Here is a 23,347-nt window from a genome sequence, read left to right as displayed (position 1 = left end):
CTACTGAACTCCTACAGGTCAACCTAAATATTCCATGTCTGCAGTCTACAAGAGTCAAAAACTCCTACACATATACGCACCGGGACTACTGCAGAACCAACACTTGAAACTACTACAAAATCTACACTGAAGCTATAGTTGTCTCACCTGTGCAGAATCCTTATACGCACCGAAGTACCTACTGAAACTCTGGAACTCCTACTACAGAATCTACACATATACTTACTGACCAAGAACCAAAACAGTAGTAGTCTCGCCTATGCTTGGCTTGCAGCTGCGCTGGGAAGGAGAGGAAGCCGGGAAGAGCGAGCAAAATCCGGAGACTCGGAAGGCCACTGAGACGGCGAGCTTGCCAAGTTCGAGAGGAACAGAACGGCATTTAGGATGGCGAGCTCGATGGCGGCTGGGGCAGCGGGACGGCAAGCTCGATGGTGACCAAGACGACGAACAAGAGGCGCACCAGGAGCGGGAGGAACGCTGGCGGCGGCAGAGATGCTCGGGGCGGCCGGCGGCAGAGACGCTCGGGGGCGGCCAGCAGCAACTAGTGCATAGCGAATTGACTGGGTTGACCCATCTGATCCATTGGGTCGCACGGTGCCGGCTCCACTGACCCATGTATAATTTAAGGCCAACCCACTTGGCCCATTGGCCTTGACATTTTGGGTCACGTCAGTGACCCAGCGGGTCGACCCGGCGCATTCCCATCTTGACAGTTTATGAAGGAGAGAAGTGGCCATGCTGCATTAATACGTGGCCCACCACTTTATTAGATCCTTCTTGGTTACAGTGATTTCTGAGATGGTTCTAGGGCATCTCCAACAATGTCTTGTCATCGTTAGTTAGCTTTTGCCACATCAGCTAAATCCTATATGGAGGGAAGTAATAGTTAGGAGAGAGTTGGTTCATTGTTGGTATAACTTCATGACCATAGCTACAGGCAAGCCAAGGCAAAAGTTGAGAGAAGACTATAACATGAAAGAACAGAAATAATATAGAATATATAAGTATGGGTTAGTGTTACATACAAGCTATTGGAGTAGAATATGTTGTAATGTTGGTTGATGATGTGGATGTCTATACATACATGCTTATGTACAAACTATTGGAGATGCCCTAAACTGAAAAGGGAGTATTCATCTTGTTTAGCCACTTAAGCAACTTAAAGAAAAGGCTAATGTTGTTTTCTCCATGTATGTTATCCAGATTGCTTGTTTGCTAAGAAGGTCTGGAATGCACAATATGCTGGTGCCTCAGCAGTGCTTGTAGTTGATGACAAGGATGAGCCACTGATAACAATGGACTTACTTCAGGAAGATGATGAGGCTGCAAAATATATACAGAACATATCCATTCCTTCTGCTTTAATTGATAAGAAATTTGGAGAACAATTGAAGAAGGCTGTTAAAGATGGTGAAATGGTAAACGTGAATCTTGATTGGAGGGAGGCTGTCCCACATCCTGATAACCGAGTTGAGTATGAGTTGTGGACAAATAGCAATGATGAATGTGGGCCTAAATGTGATATGCTTATGCATTTTCTGAAGGAATTTAAGGGAGCTGCGCAGTTACTTGAAAAAGGTGGTTATAGTCAGTTCACACCCCATTATATTACTTGGTATTGCCCTCAAGCATTTGTTGTCAGCAAACAATGCAAGTCCCAGTGTATAAACCATGGAAGGTATTGTGCACCTGATCCAGAACAAGATTTTAGTACTGGCTATGATGGAAAAGATGTTGTTGTAGAGAACTTGAGACAGCTTTGTGTGTTTAATGTTGCAAATGAGATAAAAAAACCATGGATCTGGTGGGATTATGTGACTGATTTTCACATAAGGTGCCCAATGAAGGAGAAGAAGTATAACAAAAAGTGCGCAGAAACAGTCATTAAATCACTAGGTTGGCTCTTTTCTTTCTGAGACTTACCTTCACTCAGCAATAAACATGTTCATTGTAATTAATTGTGCTTGTTTTATTACAATTAACATAACACATTCATGTTTTTAAGAAATGTACATAAGTTCGTATGCATTTGAATTCACATGCGTATGTACATAATCTGTAGAAATGGCATTGTATGACATCGGAGACCTTGCTGATAGTTAAAGTGGCATCACTAATTTAAGCATGAAGGTAATATTCATTTTACACTTCAACAGGTTTGGAAGTGAAGAAGATTGATAAGTGCATGGGAGATTCAAATGATGATTCTGACCACCCTTTACTAAAAATGGAGCAGGACTCTCAGGTGAACCGACCTTATAGAATTAGTCAAGTGAAATTTATAAGTAAAACTGAAACACTGTAGACTATTATCAATTCAATTTATCAACTTAAATACACTTTTGTATCCTGGGGTTTTAATATGATCTATGATGTTAGATAGATTGGGAAAGGGTCAAGAGGAGATGTTACCATATTGCCTACTCTTGTTGTGAACAATCGACAATATCGAGGTAAATGTTCCACAAGATCTAATGTAAGGATGTAACCAAATTGCACCTGCTCTAGCTGATTTTAGTCTTGAAAAGAACAGGAAAGCTAGGAAGGAAAGCTGTCCTCAAAGCTATTTGTGCTGGCTTTGAGGAAACTACTGAGCCAAATGTTTGTCTGAGTGATGGTAAGGACAAGACATTACACCTTTCCTTATGTACCTGTGTATATTAAAAGGGTTTGTCTAGGGCACATCTAGATGTGCCCTAGTTATTGCACATCTAAGTGACACAAGCAAGTGTAGAAAGAAAAAGAAAAAGGAAAAAAAGAAAATACTCACACGAATCTCCGCATAAGATCAATGATATAGGACTTAGATGTGCAATACTTATGGCACATCTAGATGTGCTTTAGCAAAACTGTTATTAAAATATCGAGTGCTAATCCTGAGTTGTTTTAACAGACATGGAAACAAACGAGTGTCTGAGCGATAATGGAGGTTGCTGGCAAGACAACGCTGCTAATGTAACAGCTTGTAGGGTATGTATAGGTTGATGATTTTCACTGGACATCAGTCTTATGTTCTTAAACATTCTCTGGTTTTCTTAATTTGCTGTGATCAATACTTGTCCAGGACACTTTTCGTGGCAGAGTGTGTGAATGCCCCACATTCAATGGCGTGCAATTTAAAGGAGATGGCTACAGCAACTGTGAACGTAATATTCTTTCTGGCTATCTTTGCAACTTCTATACATGAATGACTGTTGAAACAATTATCTTCCAGTTTGCAATTTACAGTTCCTTTTTAACACTGCTTGCGTCAGTAAGTGGCTAGTAGTGAAACCATGATTGATCAACATTTTGTTGGCTAGTAAGTTCTGTTGTTAAAACTTGCTATATACTGAAGTTAAATTGTGTAAGAAATACATGTATACAACAACAAATCCTTTCAATCCCAAACAAGTTGGGATAGGCTAGAATTGAAACCCATAAGATCTCGAAACCTAGTTATGGTTCGCGCACCTGGATAGCTAACTTGCATGCACAAATGTCCATGGCTAGTTATTTGGTGATATTCCAGTCCTTCAAGTCTCTTAACAAACTCCTCCCGTGTCAAGTTTGGTCTATCCTGACCTCTCTTGACATCATCAACATGCTTTATCCTTCCGCTTTGCACGGACACTTCTGGAGGCCTGTGTTGTATATGCCTAAACCATCTCTGACGATGCTGGACAAGCTTCTCTTCAATTAGTGCTACCCCAGCCATATATATCATCATTTTGGACCCGATCCTTTCTTGTGTGGTCACACATCCATCTCAGCATGCACATCTCTGCTACTCCTAACTATTGAACATGTCGCCATTTAGTTGGCCAGCATTCTATGCCATACAACATCACAGGTTGAATCAATGTCCTATAGAACCTGCATTTTAGCCTCTGTGGCTCTCTCTTGTCACAGGGTACGCCAGAAGCTTGGCGCCACTTCATCTATCCAGCTTTGATTCGATGGCTCACATCTTCATGGATATCACCATCCTTTTGCAGCATTGACCCCAATATCAAACCCAAATTCTTAATCGTGCATGCGCAGGATTTGGGAGAAGCAAGCGGCCGCCTCACACACGCATGCATGCAGTCACATGGTCCAAATTTGTCTTTATTCATCTGACATGGCACATACTGACAACACATTTCAATTCCATGTCTGATGAATGTGTACGTGCATTTGTTCGGGTTTTCATTTTTTTTAAAATCCATATCTTTCAAACCGTGCGTCGGAATTCAGATCCGTTTTCACCGTTGGAATCCTCGCGATGAGATCTTTAAAACTACATCCCGCATGAGTATGTTTCGATGGAATATTTTTGATGCCAAATTTGGTGCTATATGGTGCAACTCTATTACTACATGGTGCAACTTTAGTACCTTTCGATTCCAAAGTCTGCTTCACAACTCTTTAACTTTCTATTAATCCCCGTCCGATTATCCTCGACTAGCACGACATCGTCCGCAAAGAGCATACACCATGAGATATCTCCTTGTATATCCCTTGTGACCTCATCAATCGGCAAAGCAAAAAGATAAGGGCTCAAAGCTGACCCTTGGTGAAGTCCTATTTTAATTTGAAAGTTGTCGCCATCACTTGTTTAAATACTTGTGACAACATTATCGTACATGTCCTTGATGAGGTTAATGTACTTTGTTGGGACTTTGTGTTTCTCCAAGGCCCACCACATGGTATTCCACAATATCTTATCATAGGCCTTCTCCAAATCAATGAATACCATATGCAGGTCCTTGTTTTGCTCCCTACATCTCCATAAGTTACCTAGAAGATAGCTTTCATGGTCGACCTACCGGGCATGAAACCAAACCAATGTTTGTGACGCTTGTCATTCTTCTTAAGCGGTGCTCAATGGCTCTCCTATAGCTTAATTCCACTATAATTACTACAAGTTTGAACACCCCCTCCCCCCATTCTTGAAGAAATACATGTACAACATAGTTTTTTTTAGCACAGTACAGACGCAGACGCTCATACATATGCACACACACTCACCCCTATGAACGCACGCACACCCTACCCCTATGAGCACCTTCGAGAGACTGAGCCGACCCATCAGCTTGAGATTGACAAAGTCGCCATAGATGCCTTCATAGTCGACGGGAACGTCTCCTCCCACTGAAGGCACATCGTCGGAAGCCTGAAATAAATCCAGGAAACTGCGACCACCACTGCGAAGTCTAGGACTTGAATGCTGATGGGTTGGTTCCACCACAAGGGACCTAACCATCTGAGCTACAGACCTAACCATCTGAGCTACACTCAGTTCGCTACAATATACTCCCTTTGTCCCAAAATTCTTGTCTTAGATTTGTCTAAATACGGATGTATCAAGTCATGTTTTAGTATTAGGTACATCCGTATCTAGACAAATCTAAGACAAGAATTTTGGGACAGAGGGAGTAGTTATTTATATGTATGCTAGTGTGTCTCTTAAAGCATTAAGAAGCATGTAAACCACTGTGGGCTATGAAACCATGCTGGTATATTGTCATGGTCATTCTGTTTGTATATGTTATGAGCTCGTATCGGGGGACATCACAAAATACTAAAGGAGGCGTGATGGAGAACTTTGATAATGACAAGGAGTTATTGCAAGCCTGTAGGACTCTTGCTGTCGATAAGCGAGAGATGCCAATGGTGTGCCGAGACAGTAGAGCTCCACAGTCTGCAGTTATGGAAGTGCGGAAGAGGTTCAGGAAATCAAGAGTGCAATCCATATGGCAATAGGAGTTTCATAATTGAAATAAGTTCAGTTTGGCCAACATTTTATGTTTGCTAGACGTTGCAACCTTTTAATTAGACGTCTTCGCTAGTTGCTTTACCAACCGGACTATCTTTACTATCACAGCCTGGGCGCCTATTTGATACCGCCGGCTCTGGGCTCCGCTGAAAACACTTGAAGAAAATGCACAAATCGATCAAGTGCCATTAAACAACAAATAATTGGGAACTCCTTACCATCCATGACATAATTATTGTATGAACAAGATAATGAAGAACCCTTGCAACTTGTGAAGTCAACAAGCAGACGTAAAATACAACAGCAACAACAACAACAGCACCAACAGCAACAACAACAACAACACAAAACCTCTTGTCCGAAGAAAGTTGGGTATGCTAGAGATGAAACCCTATAGAACCTGTCAGAATGCCCCCAAAAAGAGAGTACAAGCTGTTGAAGTGTGTATGTGGATTGCCTAGCCCTTCCATCAGTTCGGACAACAAGAGGTTTTGGTACACTGCTGGCCAACAACAACACAACAACTTTTGGCTACGTTGGCTAGTGCATGAAGCTTAACATGGTATCGAAGCTAAGGTCTTGAGTTCAAGTCCTAGCTTTCGCCATACCTTTGAGTCTATATACGTGTTGACTTCCGTCGTCACACGCGAGAGGGGGTGTTGAAGTGTATATGTGGATTGCCTAGTCCTTTCCATCAGTTTGGACTTTTGGTTGCATTGGCTAGTGCATGAAGCTTAACAAAACAAAGTGAATGAAAGTAAATTGAGGTTCTGGTACATGGATTGCTGATTTCCATGTTGTCTTATCAAAAGAACGCACAGGCACAACCCACCCTTGCTGCTCGACAGCAACAACAGCGCCCCCCCCCCCACGCGAGGACAACTTCCGATTCTCCATTTCCAACGTAGCCATCACAGGTGTTTATCTCCTAGACTCCTGGTCTCATCCTTGGCCGATAGTGAACGCTGCAGCCAGTGCAAGCAGTGGAGGCGCCTCGGCCACCCGGCAACCGGCGCCCAACGCCTTTTCTCTTTCCTTCCTTCGTCTCATCCTTGGCCAGCAGTGAGCGCTGCAGCCAACGCCGGTAGTGGAGGCGCCTCGGCCGCCCGGAAATCGGCGCCCAACGCCTTATCTCTTTCCTTCGTGTCTCTTGTGTCTCCTTGGGAGACTGCATCTTCTTTTCTTTACCTATCTCCGTCACCATCCCGTTGGGATTGCTTTTTAATGGATTCACGTCCCCATAAGTAGTTCATTAGGACATACAAGGTGTTCTTGCCTGTACGATACATTTTTCCCTTCCTATCTTTCTTCCATAGCTCAGATTTTCAGAGAACCGGTTCCGTTTGAGTTAAACCGAGGACCGAAGTGACTTTTTGGTTGACCGAAGCCTTGGTTAGCAGTTTCTCAAATGACTGATCGGTCATGAATATTTGATAACCGTATTTCTCAATAGCCCGAGGAACCTAACCGATCGGCTTAGCTAGACCGAATGCCCAGGCCTAGTCGGTGGACAAGCTTCTCTTCAATCGGTGTATGGCCGACATCCACATTAGCATGTGTATCCTAGTGACACTCATTTGTTGGATGTGTTGTCTCTTAGTAGGCCAAAACTCGACTCCATATATCATCGCAAGTTTGATTGGCGTCCTATAGAACTTACCTTTGGGCTTTTGTGGGACCTTCTTGTCATAGAGGATGCCAGATGCTTGCCGCGACTTCATCCACCCTGCTTTGATTCTATGAGTAACATCCTCATCGATACCACCTTTACTTTGTAGAAGTGATCTCAAGTATCGGAAGGCCCCCCTCTTAGTCACTATATGCCCCTCTAAACTAATATCTCCCTCCTCGCACCTAACACCACTAAAGTCACACCTCATATACTCGGTTTGGTTCTACTAAGCCCTTGGACTCTGCAAGTCTTGTCTCCACAATTCGAATTTCATATTGACACCCAACCTAGCCTCGCCAACTATTACCACTTCATCGGTAAGAACCATACACTAGGGCATATCTCCTTGTATATCCTCTCTGACCTCGTCCATCACTAAGGCAAAAATGTATGGGCCCAAGTGTAATCCTTGATGTAGTCCTTTAGTATTTGGGAAGGCATCGGCCTCACTATCACCTGTCCGATTACTTGTCACAACATTATCATACATATCCTTCATGAGGGTAATGTACTTTGTCGGGACTTTATGTTTCTCTAGTGCCCACATGACCGTCCTTGGTATCTTGTCATATGCCTTCTCCAAGTCGATGAAAATGGTATGAAGATCCTTCTTCTGCTCCCTATCACTTTCCATGAGCTAATGTGGCAGAAAACTCGCTTCTATAGTCGATCTTCTGGGCATAAAACCAAATTGTTTATTCATGACATCCGTCTCTCTTAAATGATGCCCAATCACTCTCCCAAAGCTTCATAGTATGACTCATAAGCTTAATTCCTTGGTAATTAGTACAACTTTGAATATCTCTTTTATTCATGAAGGTAGTACTTGTGTACTCTTCCTCCACTCTTTGGGCATCTTGTTTGAAAAATATGGTTGAATAGCATAGTTAGCCATACTACTGCCATTTTCACAAGGAACCTCAACATCTCAATAGAAATACCTTCTGGTCCCAAGGCCTTTCCTCCTTCCATCTTGTTAGGGCCTCATTAGCCTTGAGCTCTTGGATCCTCAAAACGAACCGTCTATTATTGTTCTGATGTAGGGTGGAACCCTATACGACCGATCTTTCATGAAAGGAGCGGATCCCAACGAGGAACACGAAGAACACAAGGGGGAAACACGAAAGGAAACACAAGGGAAACACTCAAACCAACGAGATTAGGTCACACATATGCTAGATCCTCGAAACACAAAGAGATACACGATCCGAATCCAACAAAGGACGATACATAGGTAACTGGTTCTTCTCCGTGAGGAGGTCTTGAGGTCTTCCCGTTAGGGGTCTTGAATCCAAGTGGATCTTCTCCGAAGAGGTGACGGTCCCTCACGATGGAGTAGATCCGGATGGATGAGCGAAGCTCTATCTCACATATGAGCTAACACAACGCTAACCCTAACTAGGAGGAGGAGGAGGAGGTCTATTTATAGTCTTAGTGCAAATGGGGGTGAAGTGAAGGGGTACATGGGCCTCGGGCCCGAAACTGTGCGCAGACAGGTACCGAATGTCCGGTGGGTTACGATTGTCCGGTGGCTCGTGGGCGTCCGGACATTCGGTAGTCGCCGGACTTCCGCTCGTTTTGGCTCGGTTGAGGTGGCACCGGATTTTCGGAGATGGCCGGTCGTCCGGTGGCGTCGGACATCCGCTGTTTCGGCTCGGGTGTGGTGACGCCGGTCGTTCGGCCGTCCGCTCGCTGTAGCTTGCGTTGGCTGGGGCCTGGGCAGGCTGGGGTTTCAGGTGCAGGACGTCCGGTCCCGACCGGTCGTCCGGTGGCTGTAGCTTTAGTGGCAGCTCCTCTTCTTGTCCTTGGCACTTGGTGTCCTCGTCGTCTTGTCCGTTGGATGTAGCTGCTCCGTGGCCTTCCTCCGGGTACCTGATCACACATAGGGTCTCCGCATGAGGTAGTAGCCATGTCTCATATGTAGGAAGTGGAAGTCCGGGGAGGAGCGAGTTCACTTATCTTCGATAGCCTTTACTCGGGCTCTTGTCATTGGTCCAAGTGGTGTCGTAGGAGATGTAGGTAGGTCCATAGGGATGACCTTGGGATGCTTCGCATCATGTTCTCATCAAAGGAGTCATCTAGCTCAGGCATAGTGTTCTCATTCCCCACATAGAACAACCTGTCAAAGTATTTTCTCCACCTGTTCTTGATCTCCCCATCTTTCACTAGGAGTCGATTTGCCTCATCCTTGATGCATTGGACTTGGTTGAGGTCCCTTGTCCTCCTTCATGATTTTCGCTAGCTTGTAAACGTCCTTTTCTCCTTTGTGTCTAGTCGCCGGTAGAGCTCATCATAGGCTAACCCCCTTGCTTCACTCATAGCTTGCTTTGCTTTCTTCTTTGCCTCTTTGTATTTCTCCACATTGCTGGTGCTTCTATCATGGTGCCAACTCTTGTAGCACTCCTCTTTGATAGCCTTTTGGACATCTTCATTCCACCACCACCACGTGTCTTTGGGTTCTTGCTTCTTACCGTGCGTCACCCCTAGCACTCCCCTAGCTACCTTCCACAACAACAATCACATACGATGCACCCTGCTTCTTTTTCACTCTTATTTTGAGAAAACGCAAAAGACCTTTGCGCTTCTTTTCATTGAAATGGGAGAAGTTCAGTTACAATCGTCGGTTACATCCGGCTTAATGCACGTCCCAGGTTTGTGGCAGCACAAGGCGGAGGCCAGGTGCCCCGGCTGCAGCCCAAGAGCGGGCCTCGTCCTTAATTCTATCTAATAGCGTGTTGAAGGATGGTGTTGCATTGTCGAAGACGCAGCTGTTCCTGTGCTTCCAAACCATCCATGGCACTAGCAACGCGACAGATTTCAGGGCCTTGTGTAGGATCGGGATTTCATCTCATTACATTACATAAACTCTTCTATGGATTGCTGTTGTGAGTTGTGACCGACCGTCTCTAACTTCTAAGAGCAACTCTAGCAGACCCTGCATCCCGCCCCGACCTGCAAAATAACCGCCAAAATGCGGGCCGGGGTGGAAAAAACTGCCCGATCAGACCCCGCATCCCGCCCCGGCCCGAAAAAATATTTGAGGGGCGCGGCAAAATCTCGGCCCCAACCCGCGTATTCGCGGGTTTTCCCCTTGCCGCTACGGTGCCCTGCATATAAGCGGGAAGCGGTTGGTGGGGGGACATTTCAACCCGCGCTTTCCCCACCAACCACCTCCCCTCCCCCCTCGTGCCGCCGTTGGGCCGCCGCCCAAGATTCCGGCGAGAGCAGCCGACAGGAGCTTGCTGAAAGGCTGCCACACGCACGAGGCCTCCCCGCCCCCCCCCCCCCCCCTGCGCCGGCGGGCCGCCGGATTTGCGGATATGCGAAACTTCATCGCGGGCCGCCGGATTTGGCTTCTCCGGCCGCCGGTGGCTGCGCCAAGCGATGGAGTGGTCGGGGAGCATCTCCCGCAGCCCCGGCAAGGGCGCATCGCCGCATGCAGGTACGTGTTCGTCCTCCCGCCGCCGCCGACGGTTTGCGGGCATGGATTCGTCCGGCCGTCCACCGGGCTCGGCGCTCGCACATCGGCTTTGTGGCTCGCCGATGCCGCTCATACAGTGTGACGACTGCACGCGGATAGTGCTGTGGCTAACCTCGGGCACGCCGAAGCACCCCGGATGGGTGTTCTTCAAATGTGAAAACGATGGGGTACGTGCACTTGCGGTAGTTTATTTTGATAGCTCTTTAGTTCAATTGCGATAGCTCATTTCTTTGAACATGCTCATTCTTTTGTGTAGGAAGATGGATGCTCATTTTGGTTTTGGGAAGGCGAATACATTGATTTATTGATAGAAAGAAACTTAATAGATGTTGGTGCACTCCTTAGTAGAATCGAAGGCAATGATGCGGCTGCATGTGCAACTAGAGGGGAAGCAACGTCTACTTCTTTCGAACCAAAGATGAAGAAAGAAGAATGCAAAATCAAGAATCCGTAGATAAACAATGAATGCATGGAGAAGATATTAGTCCAACTTGTGGGAGCAGTTATGGAAGTTGGAAATCTTCTAAAATGCATACTTGTGGTTCTTGTTTTCTTTGGTCTTGCTATTCTAGCAAAGATTTGGTGATGTCTATGTATCCAATGTTGTCGAAAAAGCAAAGAAATGCATTATGCTAGATCAAATTAAGATGCAAATTTAGTTTTTTCGGGCCGGGAGGAGTTACGCCAGATCAGACCCCGCAAAGCCGACCCGTAAAAAAGCATATTCCGTGAATATACCTTTTTACGGGTCCATTATGCGGGGTTTGCAACTGCGGCCATCCGCTTCGGCCCGCAAAGGCGTTTTTCCGCGAACTGCAAACACGTTTTGCGAGCCGGACAGATGCGGGGTCTGCTAGAGTTGCTCTAAGTCTACTTGCTAGCTTCATTTTATTCAGTTAAGGTCTTATAAATTTGTATGGCGATGGCCATGCTTGAAGGTGACATAATATGCCTATTAAGACCCGAAGATATAAAAAAACTGGCGCCTTGGTGGGTTAGGTGCATGCAATTGTGCACCTCTAGCTAACTGTCCAACTCCCAGTTTATGAAACCCAAATCATATAGTATTATTTCATGGAAATACGATATATTCCTACAGTCTTCTACTCCCTCCGTTCCGAATTACTCGTCATAGAAATGGATGTATCTAGATGTATTTTAGTTCTAGATACATCCACTTCTGCGACGAATAATTTGGAACGGAGGGAGTACTAATCATTTGCTGGTTAGCAGGGCAGTAAGCACTGAATGATGAATTAGTTAAAAAATCATGATTGTGGTTCTAAGATTTGTCCTTTTCAGAAGTAGCTGCTGTATAATGTTGACATTCGCATCTTAGAATTGCACAATTTGTTTCGATTTGCATGATTATATGACACATGCTGTGAACTGCACAAGTGTTTTTTTTGTGTGTGTAGTGGATGATTAACAGCGAGAGAAGTTTATACTGAATAACCATTTTATCTACAGCTGCTGGTCCCGGAAAATGCTTGATAAACCATGGTGGGTGCTGGCATGAAACTCGCAACGGAAAAACATTCTCTGCTTGTCAGGTACATTTAGGCACGTAACAAGTACATGTAATTGTTAGGAATATGCAATTTGTATTCCCATGGGGCCATAGACCAGTATATATACATGTGCAGGAAATATGCAGAAAACCCCTTATACAATGGGGTAAATGCAAAAGGCTACATGGCTATATATATAGTACTCAACACCCCTCCTCAAACTCATGGTGGATCAACAACACCCCTCTAGTCTGGGCCTTCGCAAGAAATCCGCTAATTTAACTTGGAAGGCACATACTGAAGAGCAATAACCTGATCCTGCACACCAGCGCACACAAAGGCATGAACACCAATATGCTTGGTGAGCTCATGCTTCACAAGGTCACGCGCAATTCTAATAGCACTAGTACTGTCAAACAATAGCAGAGCAGGTGTAGTGACAGAAACACCAAACTCCTGAAGAAATCACCATAACCAAGTCAGCTCTGCTGTCAAAAGAGCCATAGCTCGCAACTCAGCCTCTACACTCAAATAGGAAAATGTAATCCCTTTCTCCATCTTCCATCTCCATCTTCCAAGCAATGAGAGAACCACCAAGAAAAACACAATAAGCAAAAACTGAACGGCGATTTGAGGGATCATAGCCCACGCAGCATCTGAATAGGCCTGAAGCTGTAATGAACTGGAGCGAGGGAAGAACAGACGGTGAGAGATCGTGCCATGAGGATATCGGAGAACACAAAGGAGGCGACTATAGTGGACTGAAGTGGGAGCAGAAACAAACTGACTCAAAATATGGACTGGATAAGAGATACCCGAACGAGTGACAACTAGATAGACAAGACTCCCAACAAGATGAGATAACGTTTCACGGATCAGACAAGGGGTTACCATTAGTATCACGGAGGTGAACATTGAGCTCCATGGGAGTCTCAACTTGCTCATCAGTAAGAGCAGCACAAGCAAGAAGATCCTGGCTATACTTTTCTTGAGAACGAAAAAAGCCATGAGAGGTAGAAGAGATCTTGATCCCAAGAAAGTTGCGAAGAGGGCCAAGATCAAACATAAGAAACTGCTCACTAAGACGCCTTTCACAAAGGCAATATACTCGGGGTTGTCGCCAGTGATGATCATGTCGTTAACATATAGAAAAGTCCGACCATGAGCATAATGGTGAACAAACAACGCTAGATCATGAGCACTCGCTGAAAAACCAGCGGCAGTCACCACAGAGCAAAACGCTCAAACCAAGCGCGAGGGGCTTGCTTAGGGCCATAGAGAGAATGACGAAGACGATATGCCATTCCATCAAGAACAAAATGCACAGGTGGTGGCTGCATATAAACCTTCTCACGCAGCTCAGGGCAACTCGAACGCACGACCCCAAATGGTCTGGCCAAGTTCGTTTGGGAGTAAACAGACACAAAACGCGGCCACGCGCGGGTGTAAACGGACAAACGTCCGTTTTTCGTTCGCTTTTGACCCATTCCCCGCCCAACTTTGGGCCACGTTTGCATCCAAACGGACACACGCCCTTGTCCCCCATGTCCCGCTCGTTGGGGACACAACCAATTTTTCTCTTTCCCTGCCCTCCCTCCGCCCTCCAGCCCCCGCCCCTAGCATCGCCGCCGCCACCCCGTCTATACCCCCATTTTCCCGGCCTCGTCGCCGTCCTGCAAGGCCGTCCGAACCATGACCCATGCTATAGCCGGCCTACGCTCGCGTTTCGGAGGAGCTTTTTGCCGGCGTTCGTTGTTCTTTGTTGCTGGTGGGAGAGAAGCTACAGCCACCGATGCCGCCCATCGACCCCAAGAACTTTCGGCAGGCGCTGCATAGCCGGAGGGCCCATCAACGTGCTCTTTTTGGCCGCGTCTCCATGACCGCAAGGTGTTCGACGCTTTGCTCACAAGGTACCATGGATAGCGGGGATGAGTATTTCTTTCACAACTATATTTGTTCATCGGATGATTCGTCCTCGGATGACGAAGAGCTTGTGGTGGATGCATTGGTCGTCCATGACCACATTGGTAGGCAGCGGCCTCGGTTCAGGGGATCAATCCCGGGGCATGCTCCGGCCTTGAACCGCAATAGGGAGAGCGGCCACGCCCTACTCTATGCTGATTACTTTGAGAATACCGCACTCTTCAAACCACATCAATTTCATCGCCGCTTCCGAATGAGACATGTGTTGAATCGTATTTGGGAGGGAGTGGTAGGATATGACCCATACTTTGAGTGCAAAGAGGATGCCCTTGGCAAGCTTGGCTTCTCTTCTTGCCAGAAATGGACTGCGGCTATTCGCATGCTTGCATATGGAATTTCTGGTGATCTTGTGGATGAGTACGTGCGTATGAGTAAGTCCACATGTCTCCTCTCAATGTATAGTTCTTGCAAGGCCGTGGTGGCAGTGTCCTGCCCTGAGTACCTGAGAGAGCCAACTGCCGTTGATACAGAGAGGTTGTTGGCGATCAATGCTGAGAGGGGCTTTCCGGGCATGCTTGGTAGTATAGATTGTATGCACTAGAAGTGGAAGAACTGTCCATTTGCTTGGCAGGGGAGTACAAGGGGCATGTGAAAGGTGTCACTGTCGTACTAGAAGCGGTGGCTTCACAAGATCTGTGGATGTGACATTCTTTCTTTGGCATGGTTGGTTCTCACAATGATATCAACGTGCTTCAACGTTCTCTAGTGTTTGCAAGGCTTGCATAAGACCACTCCCCAGAGGTCAACTTTGAGATCAATGGCCACCATTACAACAAGGGATATTACCTAGCTGATGGTATCTATCTTCAGTGGTCAACTCTTGTGAAGACCATACCCAATCTGCAAGGAGAGAAGAGACAGAGATTTTCCCAAATGCAGGAAAGTGCTAGGAAGGATGTGGAGTGTGCTTTTGGTGTGCTTCAATCTCGATGGGGTATAGTTCGAAACCCTGCATTGACATGGAGCACTCAGAAGCTTTGGGAGGTGATGATTGCTTGTGTGATCATGCACAACATGATCGTGGAGGATGAGCGTGGTGATAGCACAAGATGAGCTTTGTAACGAGAACCATCAAAGTGAGTCTTAACCTTGTAGACCCACTAACAAGTGATGGGGCGAACAAGTGGAGGAAGAGAAACAAGATCCTATGTGCCGGTGTGCTCAAGAGCAGCCAGCTCCTTTGCTATCGCCAGATGCCATTCGGGATGAACAACAACTTCACGATAAGAAGTTGAGCGCCAGTGCGTGGAAAACCAAGGCGATCCATAGGCGGAAGCAAACGAGGATGCAAGCCATAGGTAGGCTGAGATGAGGAAGACTGCACATTAGAAGTAGATGACACATCATTAGATGCATCCATACACGCAGACGACGAGTATAAAAGTGAGGAAGCGATGGAAGAATGCGAGGAGAATCACCAGGGTAAACTCGGGTGATGGAGACGAAGTCGCTGGGGATGAAGGTGTAGAATCCTGTGACAAGCGAGGTGAGGAAACCATGGGAGATGACGATGTCGGATCTGCAATAGTTGTAGAAGTAGGGGCAGCATGACGGATGGACAAGGGCTCAACGGAAGTGATAGGTGTGTCAAGAAGTGAGGAAAGAGATATCATCCACTGAAAAGGTCAAGGAAGATGGACACGGGTAGAAGGGACGAGACTCATCAAAAGTCACATCCCGAGAAACACGCATCCAAACAATAGCCTAAAAAGGCACAGTTGACAGACTGAGCGGTCAGTTTGGTGCGTTCACAAGGGGCAAGAGCATAGCAAACACAACCAAACAAACGAAGCGTCGAATAATCGGGAGAACAATCAAAAAGTCACTCGAAAGGAATGCCACCCTGCAAAGCAGTGGATGGCTGAAGATTGATGAGATAGGTGGAAGTGGAGACAATCTCAGCCCAAAAGTGAGGCGGAAGAGAGGCGGCGGTCATCAATGCACGGGCCTCTCAACCACACCATTTTGAGCATGAGCACCAAGAGAATTGAGCAAGAGTACCCTGCTCAACAAGGACTCCATGCAACAACTTGGAGATATTCTCTCCCGTAGAGTCAGCATGGAACACATGGATAGGCGTGGAGGACTGAGTGTGAACCATGAGATAAGACCTCACTACGAGAAAACATAAAATATATTCAAGTGTGTTGAGAGAAGTCATCTATAAAGATAATACAGTAGTGATGACCTCCTTTTGAGGCAAAGGGAGCTGGACCCTAAACATCAGAGTGAACAATGTCGAAAGGACGCTGAGATAGAGTCTCGCTATGAGGATAAGGTAATTGGACTTGTTTACCAAGCCGACAACCCTGAGAGTCTAAAGACACACTACCGGAGATGGATCCAAGAAGACCACGTCGAACTAATGATGGAAGACGAGAGCCACACAAGTGACCAAGGTGATGATGCCACTACTGGAAAGAGCTGGTAGACAAGGCAATTGAAGCGGAAAGACTGGCGGTGATGGCAGGGGAGGGAAGGTGAAGCCAGTCAAGCTCCTAGAGATCCTAAGTCACGATGTCTAGGGCCAGCACCAAGTAGAGCACCGGTGTGACGATCCAAAACTGAACATGAGTCAAAGTCGAGAATGACCCTACAACTAGAGTCAACATTCTGACCACTAGAAATGAGCTGCATGGTAAGTCGAGGAACATGATGAACATGAAAAGCCGAAGTGTTAAGAATGCCTCGGCCATTAACCGGGAGGGAGGTACCATCAACAGTAAGAACATGAACAGGAGAAGCAAGAGGTCGAATAGAGGACAAAGTGGATGAATCATGAGTCATATGAAAAGATGCTCCGGTATTAAGAATCCATGGAGATGTACCTGCCTGTGTAGAAGGTGGTCCCACAATGCCAAATAGTCGGTAGCAGAAACCAGTTGGTGAAGAAGCAGAGGATGTGGCTAGCAAGCATCGAAGTCGTGTAATCTCCTGCTCAGTCAGGGGCTCAATTGAAGAGGTAGACACAGATGCACCCGACAAGGAAGTGCCGGAGGCAATAAGCAAGTCATAAAGTCACAAAATTTCCTGCTCAGTGAAGGACACAGCTGGAGTAGTTTTTTCTTTTACCATGGACACAACTGGAGCAGCTAACATAGCAGCATCGAAAAAGGAGCGGCCACCACCAGCTTTGGAAGCTGCTAGAGGCGATGTAGCATGACCAATATCATCTGCAGAGGCCGGTGGTGGAGACAAGGTCACATGCAGACAATCACCATGCGTCGAGGGAAGGCGCGTGTGCGAGGCGTAGTCGATGGAGCCATATGCATCAGCACTATCGGTGAAAGTCGCGAGAGGAGCCGGTGTAGAGTGACAATCACCGGTGGAAGTAGCGAGAGGAGTTGGTGTAGAGTGACAATCACCATATGCGGAGGTCTTGAGAGAAGTTGTTGTAAATCGACCAGCACAGCCTGCGTAAGACGCCGAAGGGATGACATCACAAGCGGATGAGCACCAAGCACCGAGGAAAAGCGCATGTGCGAGATTTGGTTAGTGTAGGGAACACCCTTGAACCGGAGGCACCTTTTTTTCTCTTCTTTTTTTTACAAGAGGACAATCAGCCGCATCAGCCCCAATAGAAGTGGCCGGTGGCTTGATTCAATAGAAGGCGCAGCCAGCAGTGCCTTTGACCGGCAGGCAGGACTGGAGCTAGCAAATCAGCAGCCGCTGATTGCTGGGTGCAGGAGGCCAGCGATCGTCACGGCTCTGGCAGGTCGCGGCTGTGGCCTAAGGCTGATGGCGACTTGGACGGGATCCAGCAGCCATTGACCTGAACGGCTGCACCCTACGGACCGGAGCAGGAGGCAGGACCGAGCTGCTTGATGTGAAGGTGCGGGCAGCACTCCAGTGGTGGACGGGTGGGATGAAAGCAGCCGGCCTGGGGCGTTGATCTGCAGGGGGCGGGGCAGAGAGGCGTTGGAGGCAGACGGGAGAGAGGCGAGCGGGGCAAGAAGCAGTAGCGGACATGGGAAATCTGGCGGCAACGGGAGAATAGAGAAAACAACAGCCGCCAGAGGATGGCGGCGACGCGGCAGTGGATCAATAGCACAAGTTGCAGCGTGCGAAAAAGTTGACCTAGCTGTAATACCATGTTAGGAATATGTAACCTGCATTCCCATGGGGTCATAGGCCAGTATATATACATGTACAGGTGCAGGAAATATGCAGAAAACCCCCTATACAATGGGGTAAATACAAAAGCCTACATGGCTATATATATATACATAGTGTTACTATTCATCACCCAGGGTGCAGAATATTCTTCACCCGAGGTAATCTTACGATCATTTCATAATTAAATTACGTTTCGAATTCAAATAGTTACATTCCTATTGATTAATTACGTAAAATTTGACATAAAAATTAAAAATATAGGTCATAAGATAAGAAAATTTGCAGTTTATGTGTATTTTAGACTATGTTTTTACGTTTGTAATTTTACATAACATAAAATATTTTTTACGGCGATTATATATTTTCTTACGGTCCCTTTTTGCGTCGGAAATAAGACAAAACTTACGGAACGTAAAATTACGGTGCATTGATAGTAAAATAGAGTAGGATATATATATATATATATATATATAGTATACTCTAACAGTAATAACTTCTACAGTTCTACTTGACTCTGATAAGTATTCGCGTACCCAAATTTTATTTTACAGGAATCAGGAGATCAAAATTGCAAGTGTCCAGCTGGTTTCCGAGGGGACGGTGTTAAAAAATGTGATGGTACTCGTTAGCCTTACCCCCCATTCCACACCACCCACCCGATCACACACACACAAAAATTAGGAAATTACCACTGACCTGCATCTCAGAATAAGTGATGTTCTACCAATGGTCCTGTACTGCACTGATCGTCTTTTCGCTCTGAATTTTATTCTCTAGATAATCTCTCTTCTCTCTCACACATACAAATGATTCTCTTTTTTCTATAACAAAACGAGGTCTTTCTTGCAGATGCAAATGACTTCACACATACTTGGAATATGGACAATTGTCATGAATATTTTTCCGATTAACAATTTTTCTGCAAAAACGTTATATATTTTGTGACAAAAGGCAGTAAAAAATTAGTGCAATGCAGCAGGTACAATAGTTCTTAAACTGTAGCTTACTTGTCATTTACCTTTGCAGATATTGACGAGTGCAAGGAGAGAAAAGCTTGCCAGTGTCCTGAATGCAGCTGCAGAGATACATGGGGTGGCTATGATTGTACTTGTAGTGGCGACCTTTTGTACATCAAGGAGCACGACACTTGCATAAGTAATTTTAGACTTTGATTATGTAACAAATATCTATCATTTTTTGTACATATCACTTAATCTTGTATGGTTAATCTGTAGGTAAGACAACAGTTCAGGCTAAAGCAGCATGGGCTGCTGTGTGGGGGATCTTGGTAGCCTTGGTTATTGTGGCGGCAGGAAGCTATGTGGTATACAAATACAGATTAAGGGTAAGCTAGCTGGTGCAGAATATTATCTTCATTCATGTAGTTTTTATTTGTAAACCTAGTGTATATGTGGATTGCCTGGCCCTTTCCATCAGTTCGGACTTTTGGTTGCGTTGGCTAGTGCATGACGCTTAACATATTATGGGAGCCTAAGGTCTTAGAGTTCAAGTCCTAGTTGGCTAGTGCATGAAGCTTAACATGGTATTAGGGCCTAAGGTCTTGAGTTCAAGTTTTGGATTTCACAATACATCCAAAAATTGATGCTGCCCCCCTCTATGTCCACGTATAGGCCTCTTGAGCCATACCTCTTGAGTCTATTCACGTGTTAACTTCCCACGTCACACGTGAGAGGGGGTATTGAAGTGTGTATGTGGATTGCCTATCCCTTTCCATCAGTTCGGACTTTTGGTTGCGTTGGCTAGTGCATGAAGCGTAACAAGCCGTATTCTTGGTGGAGACCGGATCAGGTCTGGAGAGACTAGAGTTGACAAACTTTGGAGTCTTCGGGTTTCCGACTCCGGTTTCGCGAATTACTCCTTCATCTTCCTCGTCTTCTCACTCCTCGTCTTGGACTTGGTCTTCCTTCCTCGTGCTTCCACGGTGGTCGTCAACAAACCTAATCACACATAGGATGCCACTTTGAGGTAGTAGCAAAGTCTCATTCAAGGTATATGGAGCTCAAAGAGGAGTGAAGTCACCTCAGTTTAGATGGCTCGTGCACGTGTCCTTGTCATGGGTCCACTTGGGCTTGCCGGTGTGCCCATGGTGATGTCGGTGGCTGTTGCGCTTGCTTGGACCAAATGTGAAACAGAGTTCGGAGGACTTGGGATTCACAATCCTCAGTTCCTGAATGAGGCACATAGGATCAGATGGAGCTGGCGGGGTTGCGTCGGGGAGCCGAGGGTGTGGTCAGGACTGCAAGTGCCGATTAGCAAAGAGCAACAACCCTCTTCTTGGCGGCTACCAATGCATGGTGGACATAGGAGACAGATCACAGTTTTGGCACGAGCAGTATTAATGGGCGAAGTGCCCATGACATTGCACCAACACTGTTCTCCTTTGCTAAAGCGTGTGGTGCGACAAGAAGATCAGTGGCCGAGGCTTTGGCTAATCACAGGTAAATCATGGATATTAGGGTACAACTCCGGATGCAAGTGATAGCAGAATACTTTGAAATATGGAGGGAAATCCAGGACATGCTTTTGCTCTCAGATGTGGATGATTACTTTGAGTGGAGGCTCACTGTCAACAGGAAGTACTCAGCCAGTTCTGCATATGAGGCTTTTTCTTTGTCTTTGAGCAAGTGGACAATACCAGGAACCTGTAGAGAAACATTGTGCAGCCAAACGAAAAGTTCTACGTTTGCTTGGTGCTTAGGAATCGATGCTGGATGGCTGACTGTTTGGAGTGGCAGGCCCTACCAAGTCCCCTGGTGTGCCCTATCTGCAATCAGGCGCCAGAAACGATTGACCATCTTTCGTCAAATGTTCCTACATGCGGGAGTTTTGGTTCAAGTTCCTCAGGTTGCGAGCGATGGCTTCACTAACACCATCAAGCCACACGGTCAGACAATGGTGGTGCTACATGCCCAACAGAGTCCAGGGTCCGAGAGGGAGAGAGGCTGCTACTTGGGCTATTGTGGGGATGCGAAGGGTTTGGCTTGAGCGCAACACGTGTGTTTTCGACAAGAAGCCATCTCCAGTGATTCATGTGGTTAATCAAGCGATCGTTAAGATGTACTAGCATACCCACATTGTACTAGCATACCCACATTCTCGTAATTGTCACACTTCACACTTATCTTAACGAAAACGACATGCAACTGAAGTTGCTTGTTCTTAAAAAGAAAGTTCTATCCTAGTTGCTGTTGTACCAACAGTGGTTGAAATTCTATGTAATATGACAACTTTCATGTCTTTAATATTTTCCCACATCATCTGCAAAGAAAACTACTCCCTCCGTCCATATTATGTGTCGCTGATTTAGTTCATAGTTGTACTAATCAGCGACACTTAAGATGGAACGGAGGGAGTAGAAGGGTAACAAATGTACACATTCCGCTGTAGCTTATGCTTATGGTTTTGAAAGCCGATATCATCAAATCCCTCTTATGATGTTGAGTTTCAGCAATACTGTAAATATGTTTTAACTAAGGCTTCTTCTCCTTAGTTTCATTGACAGATGTCTAATTCTAGATGGTTGTTTTGTGTTGTTTTTTCAGTCATACATGGACTCTGAGATTAGAGCTATCATGGCACAGTACATGCCACTGGACAGTCAAGGGGAGGTCCCAAATGATCCACACGAAGATCATCCACTTGCTCACTAACTGAACCTGTACAACTAACATAGGCAGAAATGTGGTTTGAACAGCGTTGAAATATACAGAATGCATACAAAGGTGAATGGCAGCATGATTTTAGAGTCTGACATGAATGTAAGACTCACGTACAAATTTATCTAGAGCACTTTCACCTTAGAGGTCATGGCAACTCCATCTCCGGTAATATTTACAGATTCTATAATGAGCAGACGTTCGCTCAGCTCGTCCCTGGAGCGACCCAACCACAACATGTGGGGTAGTTAGTTGCATACATGCATGTGATGATGCAAGCTAATTTCAACTTTTTTTAAACCAAAAAATGTTTTGTGTACCAAACCATATGCCCAATTCACAATGTGTTTAAGCTGTTGGCTTTGTATTGTCAAGGGCTTCGTAACTAGATTCCACTCGTGAATGCTTTTGCAACCTTTTTTGACCCTAAAGTTGCCGCCCCATGATAAATGAAGTTTCCATCGTGTTGGCATTATTACTATGTGGCAACTATGATATCAACACAATGGCAACTTAATTTATTATTGGCTGAGAACTTTTAAGATGGATTTTTTGTCGCCCCATGATAAAGAAATATGTCATTGTGTTTGTGTCAAAATTGCTGATGTTTTTTTTATCAAAGTTGCCACATGGTAACTTTAATACCAATACCTTGAAAATTTTATTAACCATTTGGTGGCGAATTTGTAAGTTGATTTTTACCATTGAAACTTACGCATATGAGATCTAGTAATGATGCTCTTGTCGAGACAAAGCAGATCTTGAAGATGAATTGTATATTGAGCATGTCTTAAAACAGTTTGAAGTTTCAAAAATTGCATTTATTGCACTGATGTTATTATATGCATGTTGTTGCACAAACACTTGTAGCGTGTGAATGATCATGCACTATTAGTGAATGCCATTTGTTGAGTTGTGATCCAAATTAATATTGAGGCTAACTTCTAATGGAGAATTCAGTTTCAACCTAGGTTTTTTTTTGAGGCAATCAACCTAGGTTACCATTGCTTACTCAAGAATAGCTAGACAGGCGACTCTGGTTCGATTGTTAGTACAAAGTTGAGTCATCTATTTTGGAACGGAACGAGTACTTGCTTATTTAAAGCTCTTAATGTTTTGCTTTCCTTGCGCTTATTACTCCTTACTAACAGTGGCAACTTGCACAAA

General features: G+C 45.5%; 1 protein-coding gene across 2 annotated transcripts in view; it reads left to right on the top strand.

Moving 5' to 3' along the window:
• Positions 1-22,554, top strand: part of LOC125553236 (vacuolar-sorting receptor 3-like) — a 28,650-nt gene extending 6,096 nt beyond the window's left edge. The window contains exons 2-12 of one of the 2 annotated variants that reach the window (XM_048717069.2): positions 1,204-1,896; positions 2,157-2,245; positions 2,384-2,453; positions 2,534-2,617; positions 2,894-2,970; positions 3,065-3,146; positions 12,364-12,446; positions 19,055-19,121; positions 19,530-19,658; positions 19,739-19,848; positions 22,067-22,554. In XM_048717069.2, coding sequence (XP_048573026.1) covers positions 1,204-1,896; positions 2,157-2,245; positions 2,384-2,453; positions 2,534-2,617; positions 2,894-2,970; positions 3,065-3,146; positions 12,364-12,446; positions 19,055-19,121; positions 19,530-19,658; positions 19,739-19,848; positions 22,067-22,174 — 1,592 coding nt within the window. In that variant the 3' untranslated portion in view covers positions 22,175-22,554. The remainder of the gene's footprint in view (positions 1-1,203; positions 1,897-2,156; positions 2,246-2,383; positions 2,454-2,533; positions 2,618-2,893; positions 2,971-3,064; positions 3,147-12,363; positions 12,447-19,054; positions 19,122-19,529; positions 19,659-19,738; positions 19,849-22,066) is intronic. The other variant, XR_015600023.1, reaches the window with a different exon arrangement.
• The last annotated feature ends 793 nt before the right edge of the window (positions 22,555-23,347 follow it).

Source organism: Triticum urartu, chromosome 1A (genome assembly GCF_056163025.1).
Source record: "Triticum urartu cultivar PI428250 chromosome 1A, HENAU_Tu73, whole genome shotgun sequence".
In the NCBI taxonomy this organism is placed as follows: Eukaryota; Viridiplantae; Streptophyta; class Magnoliopsida; order Poales; family Poaceae; genus Triticum; species Triticum urartu.
Note: the sequence above shows the minus strand (reverse complement) of the source record. Positions and strands in the feature narration are given on the sequence as shown.